This window comes from Borostomias antarcticus (genome assembly GCF_949987555.1).
Source record: "Borostomias antarcticus genome assembly, chromosome: 5".
NCBI lineage: Eukaryota > Metazoa > Chordata > Actinopteri > Stomiiformes > Stomiidae > Borostomias > Borostomias antarcticus.
Window position 1 is genome coordinate 22,651,063 of NC_140238.1, and position 20,114 is coordinate 22,671,176.

At 41.5% G+C, this 20,114-nt stretch overlaps 1 protein-coding gene across 1 annotated transcript in view; it reads right to left on the reverse strand.

Annotated features, from left to right (window-relative positions):
• Window positions 1–20,114, reverse strand: part of LOC311309679 (voltage-dependent T-type calcium channel subunit alpha-1I-like) — a gene marked incomplete at both ends in the record, with an annotated part of 221,941 nt that overhangs the window by 76,298 nt on the left and 125,529 nt on the right. The window contains one exon of the mRNA XM_084439007.1: window positions 595–746. Within this exon, the coding sequence (XP_084295133.1) occupies window positions 595–746 (152 nt within the window). The remainder of the gene's footprint in view (window positions 1–594; window positions 747–20,114) is intronic.

Genomic DNA, 20,114 nt, shown 5'->3' on the forward strand with positions numbered 1-20,114 from the left:
CCAGCGACTTGAGACAAAGCTGGCTGCGCCTTTGGGATCGTACAACAGGGCCAGGCTGTGGTTAGCTGCCCAAGCAGCCAGGTTTTCTCCGTCAGATGTATTGGTGCTCTACCCCCAGTCTTTCCCCCAAGGTTGGGGGAAGACTGGGAGATACCCTGGTGTGATTCGCGAGGGCAGAGGCTTGCAGACGTTGATGATTTTAAAGCCGGCAATGTCCATGCACAACCACTCAATCTCTGAGTCAGTCAGGGATTGGTCGACGAGAGTCCAGTTCAACCTTTGATGGACGAACGTAGCAAGGATAGACAGCCCTTTCTGCTCTTATCCCCCTTACAAATTAATTAAGGATTAATTTGTCCTGCCTTTTGTTTTAAATGTCTATAATGTCTTGCTTTTTGTTTTAATGCTTTTAATGTCTCATGTAAAGCACCTTGAATTGCCCTGTGGCTGAAATGTGCTATATAAATAAACTTGCCTTGCCTTGCCTTACTCTCCCTCCCTCCCTCTATCACTCTCCCTCACCCCATCCCCCTCTCCCTCCCTCCCTCTCTCACTCTCCCTCCCTCCTCCTTCCTCCCTCCCTCCCTCTCTCACCTGATGATGACGATGATGCCATCAAAGATGTTGTAGGGGTTCCTCAGGTAGGCGAAGAAGCCGAACGCTGTGAGCTTCAGCACCATCTCCAGGGTGAACATGCTGGTGAACACGATGTTGCTGATCTCCAACACGTTGGTGAGCTCCTCCGGCTAAGAGAGAGAGGGGGGGAGAGAGAGAGAGAGAGGGATAGAGAAAAGAAAGGGAGAAAGGGAGAAAGAGAGAGAACAAGAGGGATAGAGAGATTGAGAGAGAGAGAGGGAGATAGAGAGAGAAAGAGGAAACATGGAGGGTGAGGAGGGATGGGATGTTAGGAGAGTTGGAGGGAGAGTAGGGAGAGATAGGAGAAAAAGGGAGAGAACACGTGAAAAAGAGGGAGAGAGAAACAACAATATTCTTCTTAATATTTTGCTGAACTTTATTGGTCACAATTTACAATAAGGGTCACAAAAAACATTAGTTAACTGTTAACTAATGCTTATTTAGGGTTAGGTTAGGTTACTAATGTTAATTAATAGGTTAGGGTTAGGTGAGTTGACCTTAGTTAACATAAATAACATTAGTAAATGGCTAATAGAGACATTAGTTAACTGTTACTTAAAGGTATAACATGGTCATTTTCACTTTTTTGAGTTTATAAGGGCTATTTGCACAAGAGGACATTGAAGAAACACAATAAAAACATTAAATATATCAGTTTTGTAGTTTTGGAGAAACTGTAAGCTTAACATTTTCAGTCCAATTTTACTCGGGTTGAAAATGCTCCAAATTCGTGACGTTTTTCCCATTGTTGACTTCACCCTTAAGTTTAAAAAAAAACAGCCTCCACTCCCCTGCACCCGCCTCCAACAGAAATCTGTCTGGCTCGCGCACCTGCTGTCTTTGTGCCGTTTCACCATTTATCCAACACGGTGAGGCAGCTCTGAACCCTTTCTCCTCATCTTGAGAATAATTGAATAGTTGCAGTCTCAATGGTGCTCACCTTTAATTTTAATATAATTTGAACATATGTTTTATAAGTGGTCTTCATACAAATTGGGAAGTTTTTACCATGATCTCCGTGTCTGATTAGTAGCCAACCTAGCTAATGTTAGATAAACGAACCATAACTTTAGCTGTAATTGGCAACAGTTTTTAAAAAGCTGTCTGATCCAGCTAGCTATCTGTTTTTATCCAGCATGTTGACGTTAGCTAGCCTAATGTTTGGTAGTTAGCTAGCTGTGTTAGTTATCCTGCATTTGCTTTTGGTAACGTTAGCCTGTGCAATGGCAAAAACACAGAGGACCATACTGTACCCTTCCCTGGCATTAAACATAATTAATCAGGTGCAAACTGTGCTGTAGGTTTCTGAAGCGATAGCCTACCAGAACTGTTGTGAGTATGCTGTGTTGTATAATGTTAGGCCAATAGGCATTTCAGTGTTCAACTGGCTTTGTTGGACACCTACTAAGATAAATAACGTTAGACTGGTGAACAATGCAGATTTTATGTCGGTTTCACAGCGCAAATGATCTGTCTTCTGGTAAGACCCACAGTTGCAATTATTTAACTAAATAGGTCTATACTGTCCGTAGCTGGCTGAAAGCTATAAAGTTAGTCTACTAGCCCAAGCCTCCAAGCTTGCGTGGCCGGCTGCAGGGTACTTTTCCTCGGTGTCGTGGGGGAGACACGCCGTCGTTATACCTTTATCGTAGCCTACTTTTCCCAAATAATGCAAATTCGAGGATACGGCCTGTTAGGTAGCGTGTATCTTTATAATGTTTGGGGGTTAAAGGGTAGTGTGACAAATTACGTTTCTTATATTAAGGACTTGGTAACGTAGTCTGGGGCCTTTCTCGTTCGGTGTTGTTTCGCCGGTCTAGAGCGGAAGCGCGATGACGCATCGCATAATCATCCGGTCGGGACCGGAAGATGAACAGTTGTTGTAATGTTTTTACTGTAGGCTGCACATGGTGAAGTTTCGAGTAGATAACATTCGCGATCAGCGCGCAGACTGGCTATTCTCCCTCACATTCTCTGCGCTACGATCGTAGTTGGTGTCGAGAATATTGTCGTCGTCATTCGTCAGCAACAATCCGATCGTAGCGCAGAGAATGTGAGGGAGAATAGCCAGTCTGCGCGCTGGCCTGTGCGCATGCGTGCTGGAGCAAGTGGGGGAGAGGCGTGTAAAGATCATATTACAGAGGCTAAAGACCCCGTGTTTGAAAACCAAAACAACAATGGCTGGCGTTGAGGAATCTCTACTGTAGATTCATCCAATCTGATTGATGAAAACAACCGTTTAGCGGCCGAAAATGGATTTTGAGAAACTGCATTCTCAGTGCCCCGTCCGACGTTATTACATGGATATACTGGCTCGCGCTGGATTTTAAATTTCTTCTACAGGCCTCCGAACTACACCAAAGTGATCTCGGTGAGTCAAACTTCTTATAATATGTCGTAAATAAGGTCCAGGTTGTCAAAAACGAGCATTTTCCTTTAAGGCAGTGAATAGATACCAGGCTCTTCTCCCCGAGGAGAAGTATTTCTGAAGTTCTGGTAGAACTTCAGAAATAGTTAAACACATTTGTTTTGTTGTTGCCTAAATATATCTGGAAAGTGTTATATTGAACCACCATGTTAATCCTTTAATGCTTAATAATGCATTAACTAATGTTTATTAATGTACCCTTATTGTAAAGTGTTACCACTTTATTTTCGGGTGCAGCAGCAAGGAAAATAATTAAACTGCAAACCAAACTCTACAGACATCAAACAAACTGTCAGAATACACAACTAACTATTATCTCTGAACTGTCACAATACACAATTAACTATTGTCTCTGCAGAGACTGACACCACGCTACCAATCCCCAGCACCGTGCTCTGCTCAGAACCTATCAGACACTGAGATGGAGGGGGAGAGAAGAGAGGGAGGAGAGGAAGAGGATAAACTGATGTATGTGTGCATGAACCCCCCCCCCCCCCCCACACACACACACACAGACACAACAGCCATGTGTGTGTGTTCCCATGTGTGTATGTGTTCTATTGCATGTGTTTGTGTGTGTCTGTGTGTGTGTGTGTGTGTGTGTGTGTGAGTGTGTGTGTGTTCCCATGTGGTATATGGATGTGATGCTATCTGTTCTTTCCTGACTCAGTCAATGTATCATAGACAGCGGAGATAGTCGGAGTTCGTCAGGGCCAGGGAGCCATGACCCAAATACACACTGACATCCTCCTCCTCTAATATACACTGACATCCTCCTCGTCTCTAATACTATTTTACTCAATTCCCTTGCCCTCTCTCTCTCTTTCTCTCTCTCCCTCCCTTGCTCTCCCACTCCATCCCCCTCTCTCTCTCCCTCCCTCCCTCTCTCTATATCTCTCTTTCTCTCTCTCTCCCTCTCTCTCTCTCTCTCCCTCTCTTTCTTTCTGTCTCATTATCAGACCGGTCCATCTCCCCTGATCAATACCCCTCAATTGATCAGCGCAGGGAGAAACAGAAAAGGAGAAGAAAACGGAGCCGTTTTCCCACCACTGGCATGATGGAGGGAATGAGAGAACGAGCGATCGAATGAATGAATGGAGAGAATGATGGGGTGCAGGGGAGAAGAGAGAGAGGAGAGGCGGATTGACAAACCGATAGGTGAAGAGATGAGAGGATGAGGAAAAGAGAGAATGAGGGGAGGAGAGAAAAATAGATAGATAGATAGATAGATAGATAGATAGATAGATAGATAGATAGATAGATAGATAGATAGATAGATAGATAGATAGATAGATAGATAGATTTGTGGTCAGCTGTCCCTATCCAGCCAATCAACCCCACCCCCTTGTACACTTGGCTCTGCTTTCTGTTTCCTCACCTCTGCTGTGCAGCATTCTCTATGAGCCTGTTCTGCTAAGTGCTTACTGTGCTTTGTTATATGATTCACTTAAGAGATTTTGTGCTAGTTTGCTTCCATAACATGTCTTCTTTCATACTAGTGGAAATAAAACATCAAAAATACGTATTAAGATGTTTATTTTACTTCATTTAGTCTGTTTGCGTCTGTAGATTCTTCCTAAAATCACCAAAAGTTAGCCTTTTTTCAGAACTTCTCGCAGCGTTTCTTTCGTCTGGATCCCGTCATCCGGGGTATCTTTAGAAAGCTCTGGCTCTCTAGCACACTATTATCGCAACCAAACTTGTTAGTTTCATTTGTATTAGCAACCAATCGTGGAAATACAAAGGCGGGTTTGATGCTAACCGTGAAATCTCATTGGCTGTTGTTGATTTCTGAGAACGTGATTGGTTCAGCGCGTCATGTGACACGTTTCCACTTCCTTATATCTAATCCAAACAATTCCGTCTGTAAAGCGTTCTAAACGTAATAAGCAACAGCGACAACAGTGTTTGCCCGCAAGGTTGAACAGAAAACAAGAGAAACTAAATGGAAAGGTTTACATTTATGAGATATAAAGTGCCTATTCGCGCAAGTTGTCATAAGCAGGTGCTAGCATGTCCAGTGAGCAGCAGGGAGATGAGGCTAGCGTTAGAAATGTCCAGTGAGCAGCAGAGAGATGCGGCGCGTTTGAATGAGCTGATAACTGGGTTGATTTGTCCTAATTGTGCAGGGACTGGTCTTAAAATTAACATAGATCCTCAGAATAGTGGGTTCTGTAGTACTTTGCTCTTAGAGTGCAGTCTTTGTGAGAAATGGCTATCGCAAAAGTGTCTACACATCGACTCGGCTTCATGATACAACTAGGAATGATGTTGCATTTGATGTCAATGTGAGGATGGTCCTCTTAGCGCACGAGTTAGGGTTGGGGTATGCAGCTCTCCAAAAGATTAGTAAAGTGTTAGGGATCCCAGGGCTTCATCTGAAAACGTATCAGAAACATGACAAGAGGGTGACAGGTAGGCTATTGAAACGTGTTCCCTCTCTCTCTCTCTCTCTCTCTCTCTCTCTCTAGCCAATATCAGAAGCCTATACATATGCATAGTAGTCTCCCTATCTCTATCTGTGGCATTTCTACATGCATCCATAAACTGACCAAATAAACTGTTTTAATTTCAGTTGCTGAAATAGAGAGAGGTCTGGAGTCCTTGCACAGAAGCAGAGAGCAGATTAGGCAGGCATATGCAGATGTGGACCCAGAGGTAGGTAAGCTGACTGCCAATAAATACAAAATGTTACAAAATGATTACAGTTATTGAGAATCATTACAATAATTCTCAACCAGCATTCAGTGGACAACATGAAGGCGGCAATATGGGGTAGTCTGCTTCACTGATGACAACCCCATGCGCACCAGGAACATATTGTGGTTTTAGGACAGTTTTGTTGACTGCAGCTGAGTGGGTTCTACAGACCAGCTGCTTAGAACAGTTTTGTGAACTCCAGCTGAGTGGGTTCTACAAACTAGCTGCCTAGAACAGTTTTGTGGATAGCTAGTGTGGTGCCATCTGAGGAGTGACTCTGTAGACCTATGACGGCGTAGCTTGATGTCTCCTATGGTGTTGCTTTTGACGATGGTTATATCACTTGTTTGTTTGGCAATCTATATTTAGCTTCTATTGGTGTTTACCCTGCATTGTTTACCACATCTTGTCCTGTGTATTTATGAATCAGCTTACTCTTCATGTTCATTCATTCATTCATTCATGTTTTCTCCATGTAAAACGCTTAAAAAAACACAAAAAGCTAGATAATCTGTTTTCTCATGCATGTCCTCGTCAAATTTGTCTATCTTTGTCCATGATCTGTTTAACAAAATAATACAAGCTTTCTAAAAGGGAATGTTCTCTTCCCTACTAACATTGTCTCGTCTCTAGTCTCGTCTTACTAACATCCCACTCGTGGGCTGTACCTTGACGTGGTGAGTGGGCTTCCAACTAAACAGGTCTTACTTCTCTATACAAAATGTCTACTCCTGGACTATTTTGAATCCACAACATGCTGTGTTATTCAGTTTTCAGTTTCTATGTGTTTTCAGATGTTGTGTAATGTTGTTACTAATGATGTGATTGGATATTGTGTTTGTAAATATTGGTTTACAATGCAAATGTATGGTTTTTTACAATACAAATTTTCAAAGCCTGTTTTCTCAAAATGAGTTATTTCTCATCTTAGGGACATCAAAACCACCACTTGAGTAGCACCTACATACACCTAACTTTCCAGTTTTGTTCCAATCCATATTCTGAGAGTTTGTCCAAGGGGGATTTTTTAAATTTCATTCATAGCCTGATTTATATGACAGTTTATCCCTAAAACATGGCGAAAATTGGTCTTTTTATGACTGTTGACAGTATTTTCTGATTTCTGAAGTGAAGAAAAGAGATATCAAAAATCCCCCTTGGACAAAGTTTGAATAGGGATATGTGAACAAAATGAAACAAGAATTTAGAATCGGGCTTGAACCAGTTAAAAAAATTGATTTCCCGAAATTATGCAAATTAGCGCATATTTAGCGCATATAATGCCTAATTTGCATATTTATCCATAAGATTTCAGAAAACTTGTAATACAAAAAAGATGCTCCTTAATGTACCTAACAAACTGGGGGAGGTTGATGGTGATACCTGTTAAGGATTTTTTTTTTCCTATTCACCTGGGGTGTCTCCCCTTAAATATCATATTAGAGACTACAGGGATAGCTAACACATAATGGCCTACCATGTAGGCAACTTCTCTGTAACTGTTTGTGCTCTCTACTGTTAGTCATGTCTCTCTTATGAAGTATTTAGCCCCCCATGTTTACTGCTCTGTGTATGTTCTTAGCCAATAGACAAACATTTTCCAGGAGCTTGCTCGATTGTCTCGTTGAGAGAGGTCAGGGAAGAATTTTTACAGCTCACTTTTCTGGCCCTCAAAGCTCACTTTTTTTGCTTCCCTCTGGAATATGTAGGGGTGGGACCTATGCCCACCCCCCATTGCTCTCTCTGAAGCGCATTGTGTTGCCTCTATGTATAAATGTGGTATACAAATAAAGTTTGATTTGATTTGATTCAGATAGATAGATAGATATATAGATATATATATAGATAGATAGATAGATAGATAGATAGATAGATAGATAGATAGATAGATAGATAGATAGATAGATAGATACATACCAACCAGTGGTGGCTGGTGACTGAAAAAACTGAGGAGGACAGGAGGAAGAGAGGCGAACCACCTCAGTCAGTTATTATTTGAAATATCAGCTTTAAAATGTGGATTTACAGCCAATTTTAGCATATGAAAAACTCAATAACACTTTCTTTAACTACATGCAGCATTTATTTATCATATTCATGATAAAATATAACAAAACAACAAAAAAATATTGTAAGCAATAGTTGTTGTAATGGATTGTACTCTTCTCTAAAGGGAGAAAATAATTGATATTGGTAAGGTGCTGGAGAGGTTAGGTGATATATGAAAATAGTTTTTGATTAGGGGACACTGAGGTATGCTGGCTCTATTAATACATCAATGGCTGGCTCTCAAACAGTTTGTTGGCAAATAGATTTGACAACTGGACAATGGAATACGTTGCACAGCAAATGCAGTATCCAATAGTTCGCTCATGGCTAGCTAGCAATGGTACAGCTATGGGATTAGCTCATTTGGGTTTCTGTCAAAGCTGCCACTCTTATGTTTCTATAGTCTACAATTATCAGAACATAGATGAGGAATAAGCACCACAAAGTGATCAATTCTCACGCAAGCAGGAGCCAGGCTGTTCAGTGCATTTCTCCGATCCGGTGTTGCGAACCAGTCTCTAGAAATGTTTTGGACGAGTTGCCGACAGTTTGCGCCTCCAGCCAATCTGCGCGCCTGCCTATGCCGTAGCCTGACTTGCACCTTGTAGCTAACGTTACCGGCTATAGCCAGCCAGTGGAACTGTCGTGTTCAGACGGCTCTAGCTCAAAAAGTATTTATGTCAGCTTAGATATTTAGATGGCTAGAATCAAGACAAATAGATGAACAGTTTGATGTATAATATGTCCCATAATACTTTCAAATGTATTATATTATGGAGCTACAAACAGACAAAAAGTCTACAATGGACTTACAAAATGTAATTATCTCAATCCTGTTCAGACAGGGCCGGAGGACTAGCCTCCCTTGCGGTAATTTTTCAGCATTTTGGCCAATCACAAATTAGCATGAAAAAATTGCATTACATTGATTTAATATAAAAGAACCCACCCTAAGGGAGGCTAGCCTCCCTTCCATAGATATCTATGGAAGCTCCAGCTGCATGTTATAGATGTCACTGTTGGAGCTTTAGAATTCCAATAATGGGTTTTTATCCATAGGGAAAACCTGGTGTATGAACAAAACTGAGATAATATTAAATATTAATTATGAATAAATAAATGCATATATTTATATTTTAATCCCTCTCTTCTCTCCAAAAACTGAGGAGGACTGTCCTCCCCTGCCTCAATGGACGAGCCTCCTCTGATACATACGCTGCTCTGTAAATGTTCTTAGCCAATAGACAAACATTTTCCAGGAGCTTGCTCGATCGTCTCGTTGAGAGAGGTCAGGGAAGAATTTTTACAGCTCACTTTTCTGGCCCTCGGTGAAAATATTGTTTTGCTTCCCTCTGGAATATGTAGGGGTGGGACCTATGCCCACCGCTCTCTCTGAAGCACATTGTGTTGCCTCTGTGTATAAATGCGGTATACAAATAAAGTTTGATTTGATTTGATTCAGATAGATAGATAGATAGATAGATATATAGATACATACATACATATATACATACATATATACATACATACATACATACATACATACATACATACATACATACATACATACAAACATACATACATACATACATACATACATACATACATACATACATACATACATACATAGATAGATAGATAGATAGATAGATAGATAGATTGAGTTCTATCTATCTTATTCTCCTCCCCTCATCATCTCTTTTCCCCATTAACTTGCCGCCTATTGGTAAGGGACTGATAGAGAGAATACTGGTAATGAGGGAGAGAGAGAGAGAAAGAGAGGAAATAGATGATGGTAGTTTCTTTTAATAGGTTTCTTTATATGGTTTTTGCAATTCAAAATGTCCATTTTTTTTCCCCACCCAGCTTTAATCCGTTTCCATAGGATCACTGTAACTGTATGGGACAATTGTTGGGATGTACAGTATAGTTAGCCAAATGTGTCTTTTTTCCATTTATTATTGTACGATCCCACAGAGCACTGACTCATCCTGTGTTTGTGTATTCCCCTGTGACCGCAGCGCCAATTAATCACCACATCCACCAAGGCAAGGCAGGGTAAGTTTATTTGTATAGCACATTTCAGTAACAAGGCAATTCAAAGTGTTTTACATGAGACATTAAAGGAGTAGTAAAGGGAAAAAACATGTTTAGCACTGTTTTGAGTGCTAAACCATTGATCAACCATTGATCATATAAACCATATGATCCATTGATCATGGATCATATTAAACCATTGATCATATACAATGGTTCAGATCAAAACATTGACAAAACTAGCACTTTTGAGAAAGTCTGATAATTGCTCTGCCACCGTTTTGGTCATACAATGGATGTGGGTGGGCACCATGAAAAATCATTCAAAAACATGTTAAACTCTTAATTTCAAAGACTAGAAGCTCACCGAGCTTCAGATCCTGCTGAGACATGCATCCTTTAATCCTTGATATGTTCTTCAGGTGATAGTAGGCTGACTGCTGAATTGTCTTAATGTGACTGTTGAAATTCGAGTCCATGATTACACCAAGATTTCTGGCTTTGTTTGTGGTTTTTGCATTACTGATTGGAGGTGAGCACTGACTTTTAATCGTTCTTCTTTGGCTCCAAAGACAATTACAGTAGGACCCCACTCATCCGAACTTCAGAGATCCGAACCTATCGGACAGGCTTAAAAACGTCTTCTTTTTTTTAGCCTGCTATCTGGTACTGGTGGGATTTTCATTACAGTACTGTATCCTACTGTGAATAAAAACAGAACTGTATGTAGATCTACATGTTGCCTGTAGGCTGTAGCCTACTGTCACGTTTAATTTCTTTGTTACTCTAATGTAAAGCGCAAAACGCAAACGAGTCTGCTGCGAGAGCTGCATTCCTTAGTAGCCAGAAAGCGCGTCAGCAACCTGAAGCAGAGGAGCATCGAGTCATTTTTTGTTCCCAGTTAATGGACTTCAGGAACACAGACGTGTTGTGAGCATGTAGATTAGCCTACTTGGCCTACTGTATTTGTTAAATAATAGCCTACAGCCTAGGCCACGTTAGCCTACATCGGTTGTTTTAGAGACTTTCTTTTAGGCTACGATAGCCTAAGACACTACAACTTGTCTGTCATTTCATTTATTTATTTCTTGATTATCATTTGCTCTAATTGTTCTAATGTTAGGTTGTTTTTAGGCTATACCATTTTGTTCTGCGAATACAGTAGCCTAGCGATGCAGCGCAGGCCTCATTTGAGAATAAAGTACTGTATTTGATCAAAGCATGCACTCAAGTGGACATTTGTTTATTTTATTATAGGCTACTGTAGGCCTATTATAGGCTAGGCTATATGAGTTAGTTGATTGCAATTTTGATGCATTTTCACAATTAATTAAGGGTATTTATCGGTCTATTATGAGTCTATATGAAACCACTTATGAAAGTATACCACTTATTGAATTTGGTGCATTTTAACATAAGTTTCAGTCACCCGGACATTTCAGAGATACGAACCCTTCGGTCCCGTTGGGTTCGGATAAGTGCGGTCCTACTGTACTTCAGTTTTATTTTGGTTTAGTTGAAGAAAGTTCTGGCACATCCAATCGTGGATTTGTTCAATGCACTTACTCAGCGCTTGTATGGGATTATAGTCCCCTGGTGATATGGTGATATACATTGTGTGTCGTCTGCGTAGCTATGGTAACATATTTTGTTGTTTTCCATAATTTGAGCTAGTGGGAGCATGCAAATATTGAACGGAAAAGGCCACAGAATGGTTATTTTAAACAATTTAACATAAGTCTTTGAGGTCCCCAAAACATGTCGTTGAGTATTTTTGTTTAAAATACCACTCAGAATAAGTGTTCAAGCATGCCTCTATACCCCTCCGTTGACCACAAGGTCAGATTGAGCGGATTGAGCTTCTTTTTTTTTTCATATGCAAATGAGCTCAGCTAAGAGCAAGTTGGCAGACTAGAGAATGAGGGCTGTTGAGGGCGCTATGCTACCTCAAATATAGCTGGCTAGCCTTGGCCATCCACACTTGATGCCACTGTGACAAATTTCATTGTCCTCTCTCCTTGACTAAAGGATAGCGTTAGTGCCCATGTTATTATCTCCACGGTTGCATGCTGTTACCTCTAGCTACATTCACTAGCTAGACACCACCAGGCTGTATGACACCATTCGACTACAAACAATAAAAGTTAGATTCCGTAGGCCGAGAGGAATCCAATGATGTCCACTTCTTAACATTTTATCATTTTTAATGACCGCTCGATGAACTAGAAGTCTACCAATTTCATTGCACTAATGTTACTCTAACATGATGAGACAAGCATCCGGGTTGAGGCAAAAGGGGAGTTTGTTTGTGTTAGCTATCTAGCGTTAGTACTATATGCAAACAAACACAGCATACTTACTTACAGTTTCTGCATACTTTCCACAGACAGTTGGTATTGTTTGATCATTCAGAAAGAGTTAATCTGAAAATCCTGCATATACTGACCCAGGTTGGAAAAGCAATCGGGCAAAAAATGGCTAGCACACACTGCCAGTGTTTTGCCAATTTCAGCTGGAACGTTGCCATCAAAAATAAAAATTATCCACTCGGCTCTGCTGTCCTTTGAGCTCGGGAGATAATCTGTGCTGCTTAGTACTGTACATCCAAGAACAGAGCATTTTCCGTGTGAAGACATTATGCTAGCTAGCGGGCTCGCCGAACATGACGTTAAGTGACACGGGAGATTTGAACAGCTTGCAGGGACTGACTTTTTTTTCTAATGTTTTCATTTCGTCTGACCACAACAAAATGACTGGGTTGTTTCATTTCATACTTTGTGTGTTAGTAGGCCCATCAGAGACTCAAATAGACATGCAAAAAATGCAAAAGTTAGTTTTGCAAACCTTGACCCCTTTAATGTATCAAAATCTTGGGCAACAGATTCATAATTCGTAATGCCAATAAAGCGATTTTAATTAAATTGAATTGAAATGAATTGAGAGAGAGAGAGAGAGATCAATTCAATTTGTTTTATTGGCATGACAAATTTTTCCTGTTTTGCCAAAGCTTTTGATACATTAAAATGTATATTAATTGAAAAGAATAATTAAACTAACCATAAGTGATAATGATAATAAACAGTATAGATTTGCACAATAAATGAACATTAACACAGTAACAGAAGTGTAGATTACTATACAGCAAGCGTAGTGCAGATCTGCCTCCATCTCCCACAGAGAGCAAAGTTGACACACCCATTCACAACCAGTGTTGACACAACAGGTAGCCATGACTATCCGTGCTGACCAGTTTCAATGGCCAGGCTGTGCTCACTGAGACTGCACTTTGTCAAGGTGGTTCTCAGTTTTGTATCAGCTACCCTGGTCAGATAATCTGACAGTGTGTACTGTCTATTTTGGTTGACTCTAAGTCATCTGTATCAATGAGGCTGTGGGTAGGTAGTGTTGAGTGAACTAAGCATCCAGACCAGTTTGCAGAGGGGGCTGTTTTCTATGTTCAACTCTTGGCATTTCCAGGCTTTGTAACAGTATGAATGGGGGGGGGGGGGGGGGGTTCTGTTTCGCTGTTTTTTTTTATGTTTCCAAAATTTGATTACTCTCTTTTACGTTTTGATTAATAATGGATATTGACCTAATTCTGTCCTGCATGCCTTGTATGTTGTTCTTGCAAAAGTTTTCAACTGGGTGTGGGAGAGGGAAATTGGTTCAGTTATTGACTCAAATAGTTTAATTGGGATTTCAGTGTAGATCTGTAATTTTATGGCATAAAAAGCCCTGCATGCTTTCTTTTTCAGTTCATTCACACTACAATAATATTTCCAGTAGAACTCATTTTCAGGCCTAAATAATTATCTATCTATTCCCCCTCCTCTCCCCCTCTCTCTCTCTCCGTCTTTCTCTCTCTTCTTCTTCTTTCCTCTCTCTCCAAATTTCACTCTGACCTATCCTTTCATCTCTGCCTCTCTATCCTCCCCCACAGACCTGCGGTTTCCTCTCTCTCTCTCCCTCTCTCTCTCTCTCCCTCCCTCTCTCTTTCCCTCTCCCTCTCTCTCTCTCCCTCTCTCTCTCTCTCTCTCTCTCTCTCCCTCTTTTCTTCTCTCCCTCTGTCTTTGTACTTCCATTGCTCTAATCATGGACGATTTACTGAATATGAATGAGTGAGCTACAACTCATGACCCTGAATTTCATTTCACTGACAAACACACGCACGCACGCACACACACACACACACACACGCACACCTACACACACACATGCACAATGCAAATGTAAATGCCAATAGCGGGACCCTCTTCCAGTTTTGCTGCTAGTGATATACTAGATGAGTGATGAGTCAATGATAATGCAGTCACTCACAGAGCAGGAGACAAGTAAGGAAGGAAGGAATATCACTGGGATGGAGTAAACTGAAGGTCAAGCGTGTGTGTGTGCGCGTCTGTGTGTGTGTGCGTGCGTGTGTCTGCATGTGTGTGTATTTGCGCGTGTGTATGTATGTGTATCTGCATGTGTGTGTGCATGTGTGTGTGTGTGTGCGTGTGTATGTGCGTGTGTTTGCATGCTCCAGAGAATAAAAACCTCTATAAACTGAAGGAGTACTCTGCACCCAGTCCCTGATTGGGCCCCATAGATGATGACGCAAAATACAATAGGAGTCCGCTAGAACGAAACAACAAGCAACGGTGACATTAGGGTACTTAGAGGAGACAAATGTCAAAAATATACTGCTAGCTAGATATGACAGGACAGCAGTAATCTAGTGCTAGCTAGCTGCAAGCATAATAAGCTAATTCAAAGCGGTTGATCTTCACCATCATTAAATTATATATTCAGTTGTTTATACTGTTAATGAAATTCAAGTCTCACCAAAGTGTTCTGTTTTCCTACTTCACTGTTGTTCTAACTTTGTAGTTCGTTCTCATAGATCAGTCTGTTAAAACAATTTTTTTTTCCTGTGTGACATCACTTTCCTGTCCTCTTCATCCTGAAACTATGTCACTTCCTTTTTCACTGTATAACCTATCAACCTCGTCCACATCTGACTCACTCTGCCCGGATTCACTTCCTGTGCTAGAGTCCGACTCTGCAGAATCGTCGTAACAGAATAAAACTATTGCCTTTGTTTAAAACCAGCTTGACCGACCACTCAGCGTGTTCTTTGAAATCTAAACTAAACCAAGTACGATTTTTTTCCTTTACAATTTTGGCGACGAGAATGTTCTTTGGGACGGCTGCTCGGTTTTCGGCTTGTTTGGGCTGATCACACGGACGCGTGGCGTGCTTTCTCAAGGACGCGGGAGTTCAACCTCAAGGACGCTATCGTAGCTGGTAGGGTTTACCCCGAGGCCCTGGTCAGTCTGGAACTTGCTGAAATCTGGTACGTCGTTTGAATCTAGTTTATAGTGGTCCCTTTATTTGTTCAGCTGTGATAACTTAGACAATAGTGTTTATTCGAGCCGGTGTTGCACACGTGTGTCCTGGTTAGCTAAAGCCGGTTTTTGAGCCGCATGTCCGCTTAAAAACCTATACAACTGAACCAGGGTTGGGTTTTTGTTAGCGTTCACATTTGGAACGTCGTGAAGTACTACACAACGTTCACTTTCGGAAAGCCTTCTCTTTTGAATTTTTGTTTTGTGTTCCGTGTTGTGGGGTTGCCGCGACGCGAGGGGGCTTTGTTATCTGAGGCTCGTTGTTTTTGTTTCTATTCTACTTCTGTTGTGAAGAGCGCAACATGGAGATGGCTGTTACACTTCGAGAGTTTATTTGGTATCCCCGGGTGGTTAGCTAGGTAAGTCGTGAAGGCCTTATTTTGTTTCGTTTTGTTTGTTTACTTGGGTGTGTGTGTTTGTGGTAGACGGTGTCTTTCGTCGGTGGGTTAAATATAGTGACTTTCCCCCTGTGTAAGGTACATTATCTGTTAAGTTGCTAGGTATAGTTAAGGGACAGTTGGAGAAATTTGAATGAACTAAGTTAGGGAAGAAGCCAAAGAACCACATTAACTGGTCTCACTTTTCTGTCTGGGAGACGACTGCAAATAACTTATTATTAATTCCTCCATCAGATAATGATGATCTGCTAAGCACATGTAGGCTGTTTCCTGATTCACACGTGGCAGGCCCCCAGGCTCAAGCCCCCGCTCCAGGCCCTATGCATGAGGCCCCCCTTCCTGTTCTAACACCTCTTGTCCAAACAACTGTTGGGCCACCCCCAACCTCCTTGGTTCAGGCCCCATCCCTTGCTCCTGTTACGTCCCTTCCTGTTGTTCAGCCATCTGTCACCTCTGCGCCTGCTACGTCTCAGATAACTCCCTTGCCGTTAACTGGTACTATGTTTGGAGCCCCCTTACCCCAAACTCTTTGGATGTCTGAAATATCGCCCCCTCTAGGTTATTACTCTTCTGACACCCCTCCCTCTGGGCCCTCTTCCATTGACCATATGGTTGCTTTCCCTGTGTCATACCCTCCTGCTGTGTCTCGCCCTCCAGTTGGTGTGTCTGTGACCCCTGATCACACCTTTGACACTGCCACACCGTCTCTGCCCTATCCCTTTGTTCCTGCTTCTAACTCACAAGATGACCGTCCAGGTTATTATCTTAGATCTGCTGATTCTGTTGAACATCTGGTTACTGAGTTTGGTAAACTATGCTTGCCAATTATCCGTCTTTTCAGTGAACAACGTGAAGCTGAGATAAAAAGGGACTCTGTGAGACTACAAGCTGCACAGCTTAGGTACTTCAACAACAACGCTCGCACTGGGCAACAACCGATGGGTGGACAGAAAAAACAATCTGGGGGCTACAGAGATAACCAGGTATATTCACAACGAAACAGCAGGGTTTACAAATCTATCGTTATGGATCGTCATTAAGGATCGTTATGGCAACGTGGACAAGCTCCACAGCCATGATCTCATAAGCATACACCCCACACTCACTAGGACACCAAAGTAACTCAAAGCATTTCTCTCCTGAAACAGATTGAACGAAGGAAAAGACAAGAACACACCCCAGTATTCGTTTGTCCTATTTGAATGTTGCACTCCACTTGACTGTTGGGTCTATACGGTAGACGAAGATGGATGGAAAATACTACATTCTGCATATATAAGATTTGAAAGCAACAAAGATTTCCAGGTTATAATGTTGTAACTGTGACTGGAGTTTGGTTTAGAGTGGGTATAGAAGTATTGAAAATTCATAAATTATAAAGTTGACCTTTGTAGATCTGTTCCAGACTATTCTCAGGGAACTGTGTTTAACTGTGTTTAACTGCTCTGCACCTAACTACATCAACCAAGTATTAAAATAAAGCCTAACAGAATTGCATCCACAGGGCTGAACTTGAAAAGCGAGTTAACCAATTTGAAGTGACCTCTTCAATATATCACAGCATGTATTAATATTTTCAGATACAACACACAGATAAGGACAAATTAATGATCTAAGCATATTTATGAGATGTGAAATTAAGGTTCAGAGAGCCATTCCAAATGGCATATTTTTGAGCTAGAGGGAAATAGTGTATTCAACTTAAAATTAAAAACAGTGTCATATGGATGTTATCTTGCTCATTTAATTTCCAGGATTAAGAAGGTTGATCACACTCAAATGCAGGTAATTCATCAGCAATCAAACTAGACACCATAGAGCTATCTCGAATTTTCAATTTGGTTTCGGTATATTATTTCTCTCATGAACGCATGACACATAAACGCATAATACCAAGTAATTTCAGCCTTAGCTAAAGAAGTAAATTACATGAAAAAGATTGTGCTACAAAATAGACTTCCCTTAGAGATAATACTGGCTATATCTACTGTTCGTTTAGTTCAGATCCAAATACTGCATTGAGTTCCATGAAGCAAACGATAAAGGTATTCAGATCTTAAATAATGTTCCTAAATGGAATGCTTTTTCAAGTCCTGGATATTCTCAAATGTGTGTGTATCATTTGTATGTATGTTTTTCATCGTTATTATTTTTTTTTTTAATATTCTGAAGTCTATGTTTAACTGCTGTTACAGATATACCTATGCTGCCTTAATGATAATAGAAAAAGTTAAATTTACTATTAATTCAATTCAAGACCTTAATGATGTCTGTGCCATTGACATTGAATATTTGGAATATTTTGATACATAATCTGTTGGTTCTAATTTAACCTCTTTCTAAAACAAAGAAAGAGGTTTTTTCCCCCTCAGTCATGAATATATGAAATGTGTCTTAGATTAGTAATCATGTTATCTTTTTACCTTGCTTATGCCAAATTGAAGTGAGGAGTTTTGGTACGTGGTTTGCATATGGTAAGAAAATAATCTTAAAGTGTGTTAAATAACCTTGAGTTTATTAATCTTTATTATGCTCCACCTAGTGGAGAAATAGATTGCTTCCTTACCATATGTGTAGAATTAGGCTTTTACCAAATCTGTTGGATTATTTTTATGATATTTTATAATTTTATTCCACATTGTTGATTCTTTAATTTATATTATGGTTGTGGATATTTAATCCACAAAGCGGGGAATTTTGAATTAAATTCAAGTCTCACCAAAGTGTTCTGTTTTCCTACTTGACTGTTGTTCTAACTTTGTAGTTCATTCTCATAGATCAGTCTGTTAAAACTACAAATTATTCCTGTGTGACATCACTTCCCTGTCCTCTTCATCCTGAAACTATGTCACTTTCTTTTTCACTGTATAACCTATCGACCTCGTCCACATCTGACTCACTCTGCCTGGATTCACTTCCTGTGCTAGAGTCCGACTCTGCAGAATCGTAACAGTAATAAAACTATTGCCTTTGTTTAAAACCAGCTTGACCGACCACTCAGTGTGTTCTTTGAAATCTATACTAAACCAAGTAAGATTTTTTTCCTTTACAATACCAGGTTAGAAACTGGACCCAAACGCACGACACAGGGGGTGGTGAGAGGAGTGGTGAGAGGGGCATCCACCCAGCTGTGGTCCCGGATGAAGCGCCAATAAAGGTATAAAAGGTATAAAGCCCAGGAAACTCCGAAGCTGCTTCCGTTTAGCGGGTTGAGCCCACTCAATGACAGCCAGGGTCTTCTCTGTGTCAGGCCAAGTCTGCCCACCCTCCACGATGAGCCCCAGGAACTCCATGGAGGGAGAAGGTGGAAGGCGTACTTCTTGCCCTTGATGAAGAGGCGGCTCTCTGGAAGACGCTGGAAGACGAGCCGGACGTGCTGGATGTGTTGCTCAGTGCTCCCGGAGAACACCAGGATGTCGCTAACATAGAGCACAACAAGGATATCCAACATGGACGTCGTTCATCATGGCCTGAAATGTGGAGGGGGCGCTGGTTAGGCCAAGCGCCATTACGAGGTACTCGTAGTGGCCTCTGGGGGTTTTGAACGCAGTCTTCCACTCATCCCCCTCACAGATCCGAACCAGGTGGTACGCGCTCCGAAGGTCCAACTCCGTAAAGATGGTGGCTTTCTGGAGGGGTTCGAAGTTGGAACTCATGAGGGGAAGAGAGTACTTGTTCTTGATGGTGATGGCATTGAGTTCCCGGTAGTCGATTAGGGCCTGAGGTCCCCATCGGAGAGTGAGAAGTTGTAGAGGCAGCTGAATCATTCCTTCTCAGCATGCTATCGATTACATTATAGCTAGAAGCTAACTAGCTGTGGATGTATTAAACATTGCAAAGTACCCGTATGTGCCAGTCTGGTCTATCTGGCAATGTTAACACAAGTGAAAAATTGTTGTTTTTGTGTAATCCCGCTAACAGACTAACTAGCAGACAGACTAACACACGCCACTGAATACATAACATCCTCCCCTGAGTAGACGCAGCCTCTTCCCTACACCATGTGCTGTGTATGTCTCACTGTGTGACGATAAATGTTTGTTGTTTGTGCTGTGTGGGTGTTGTATCGCGCAAAAAAAACAAAACATACAAACAAACGAGACCAAAGATGGGGCAAGAGAGCTATAGCCACTGCTGGACTGGGCTTGTTTAGAGGCACACCCCCTCGGGTCCAGGTGCACCCCACCAACTCTGACCAACCTCCCAAGACTCCTTGCACGACAGACGAGACACACGAGAACAGGAACATGCTCCGTAACTGTCTGACTTTCTTCCTTCTTTCTTGCTGTTCTTCTGTCGCTCTCCTCTCCTCCCCCTCATCCCTCTGTTATTTTTAGAGTGTTCAGAGAGGAGAGGCGACTCTTCTGTACGCAGTCAAGGAGTGAGGGGGTGGATGAGAGAAAGGGGGGTGGGGGGGGGGTGAGAGGGCCAGAGAGATAGTGAGGGGTGAGGGGTGAGACCACAGGATTTGAGGGATAG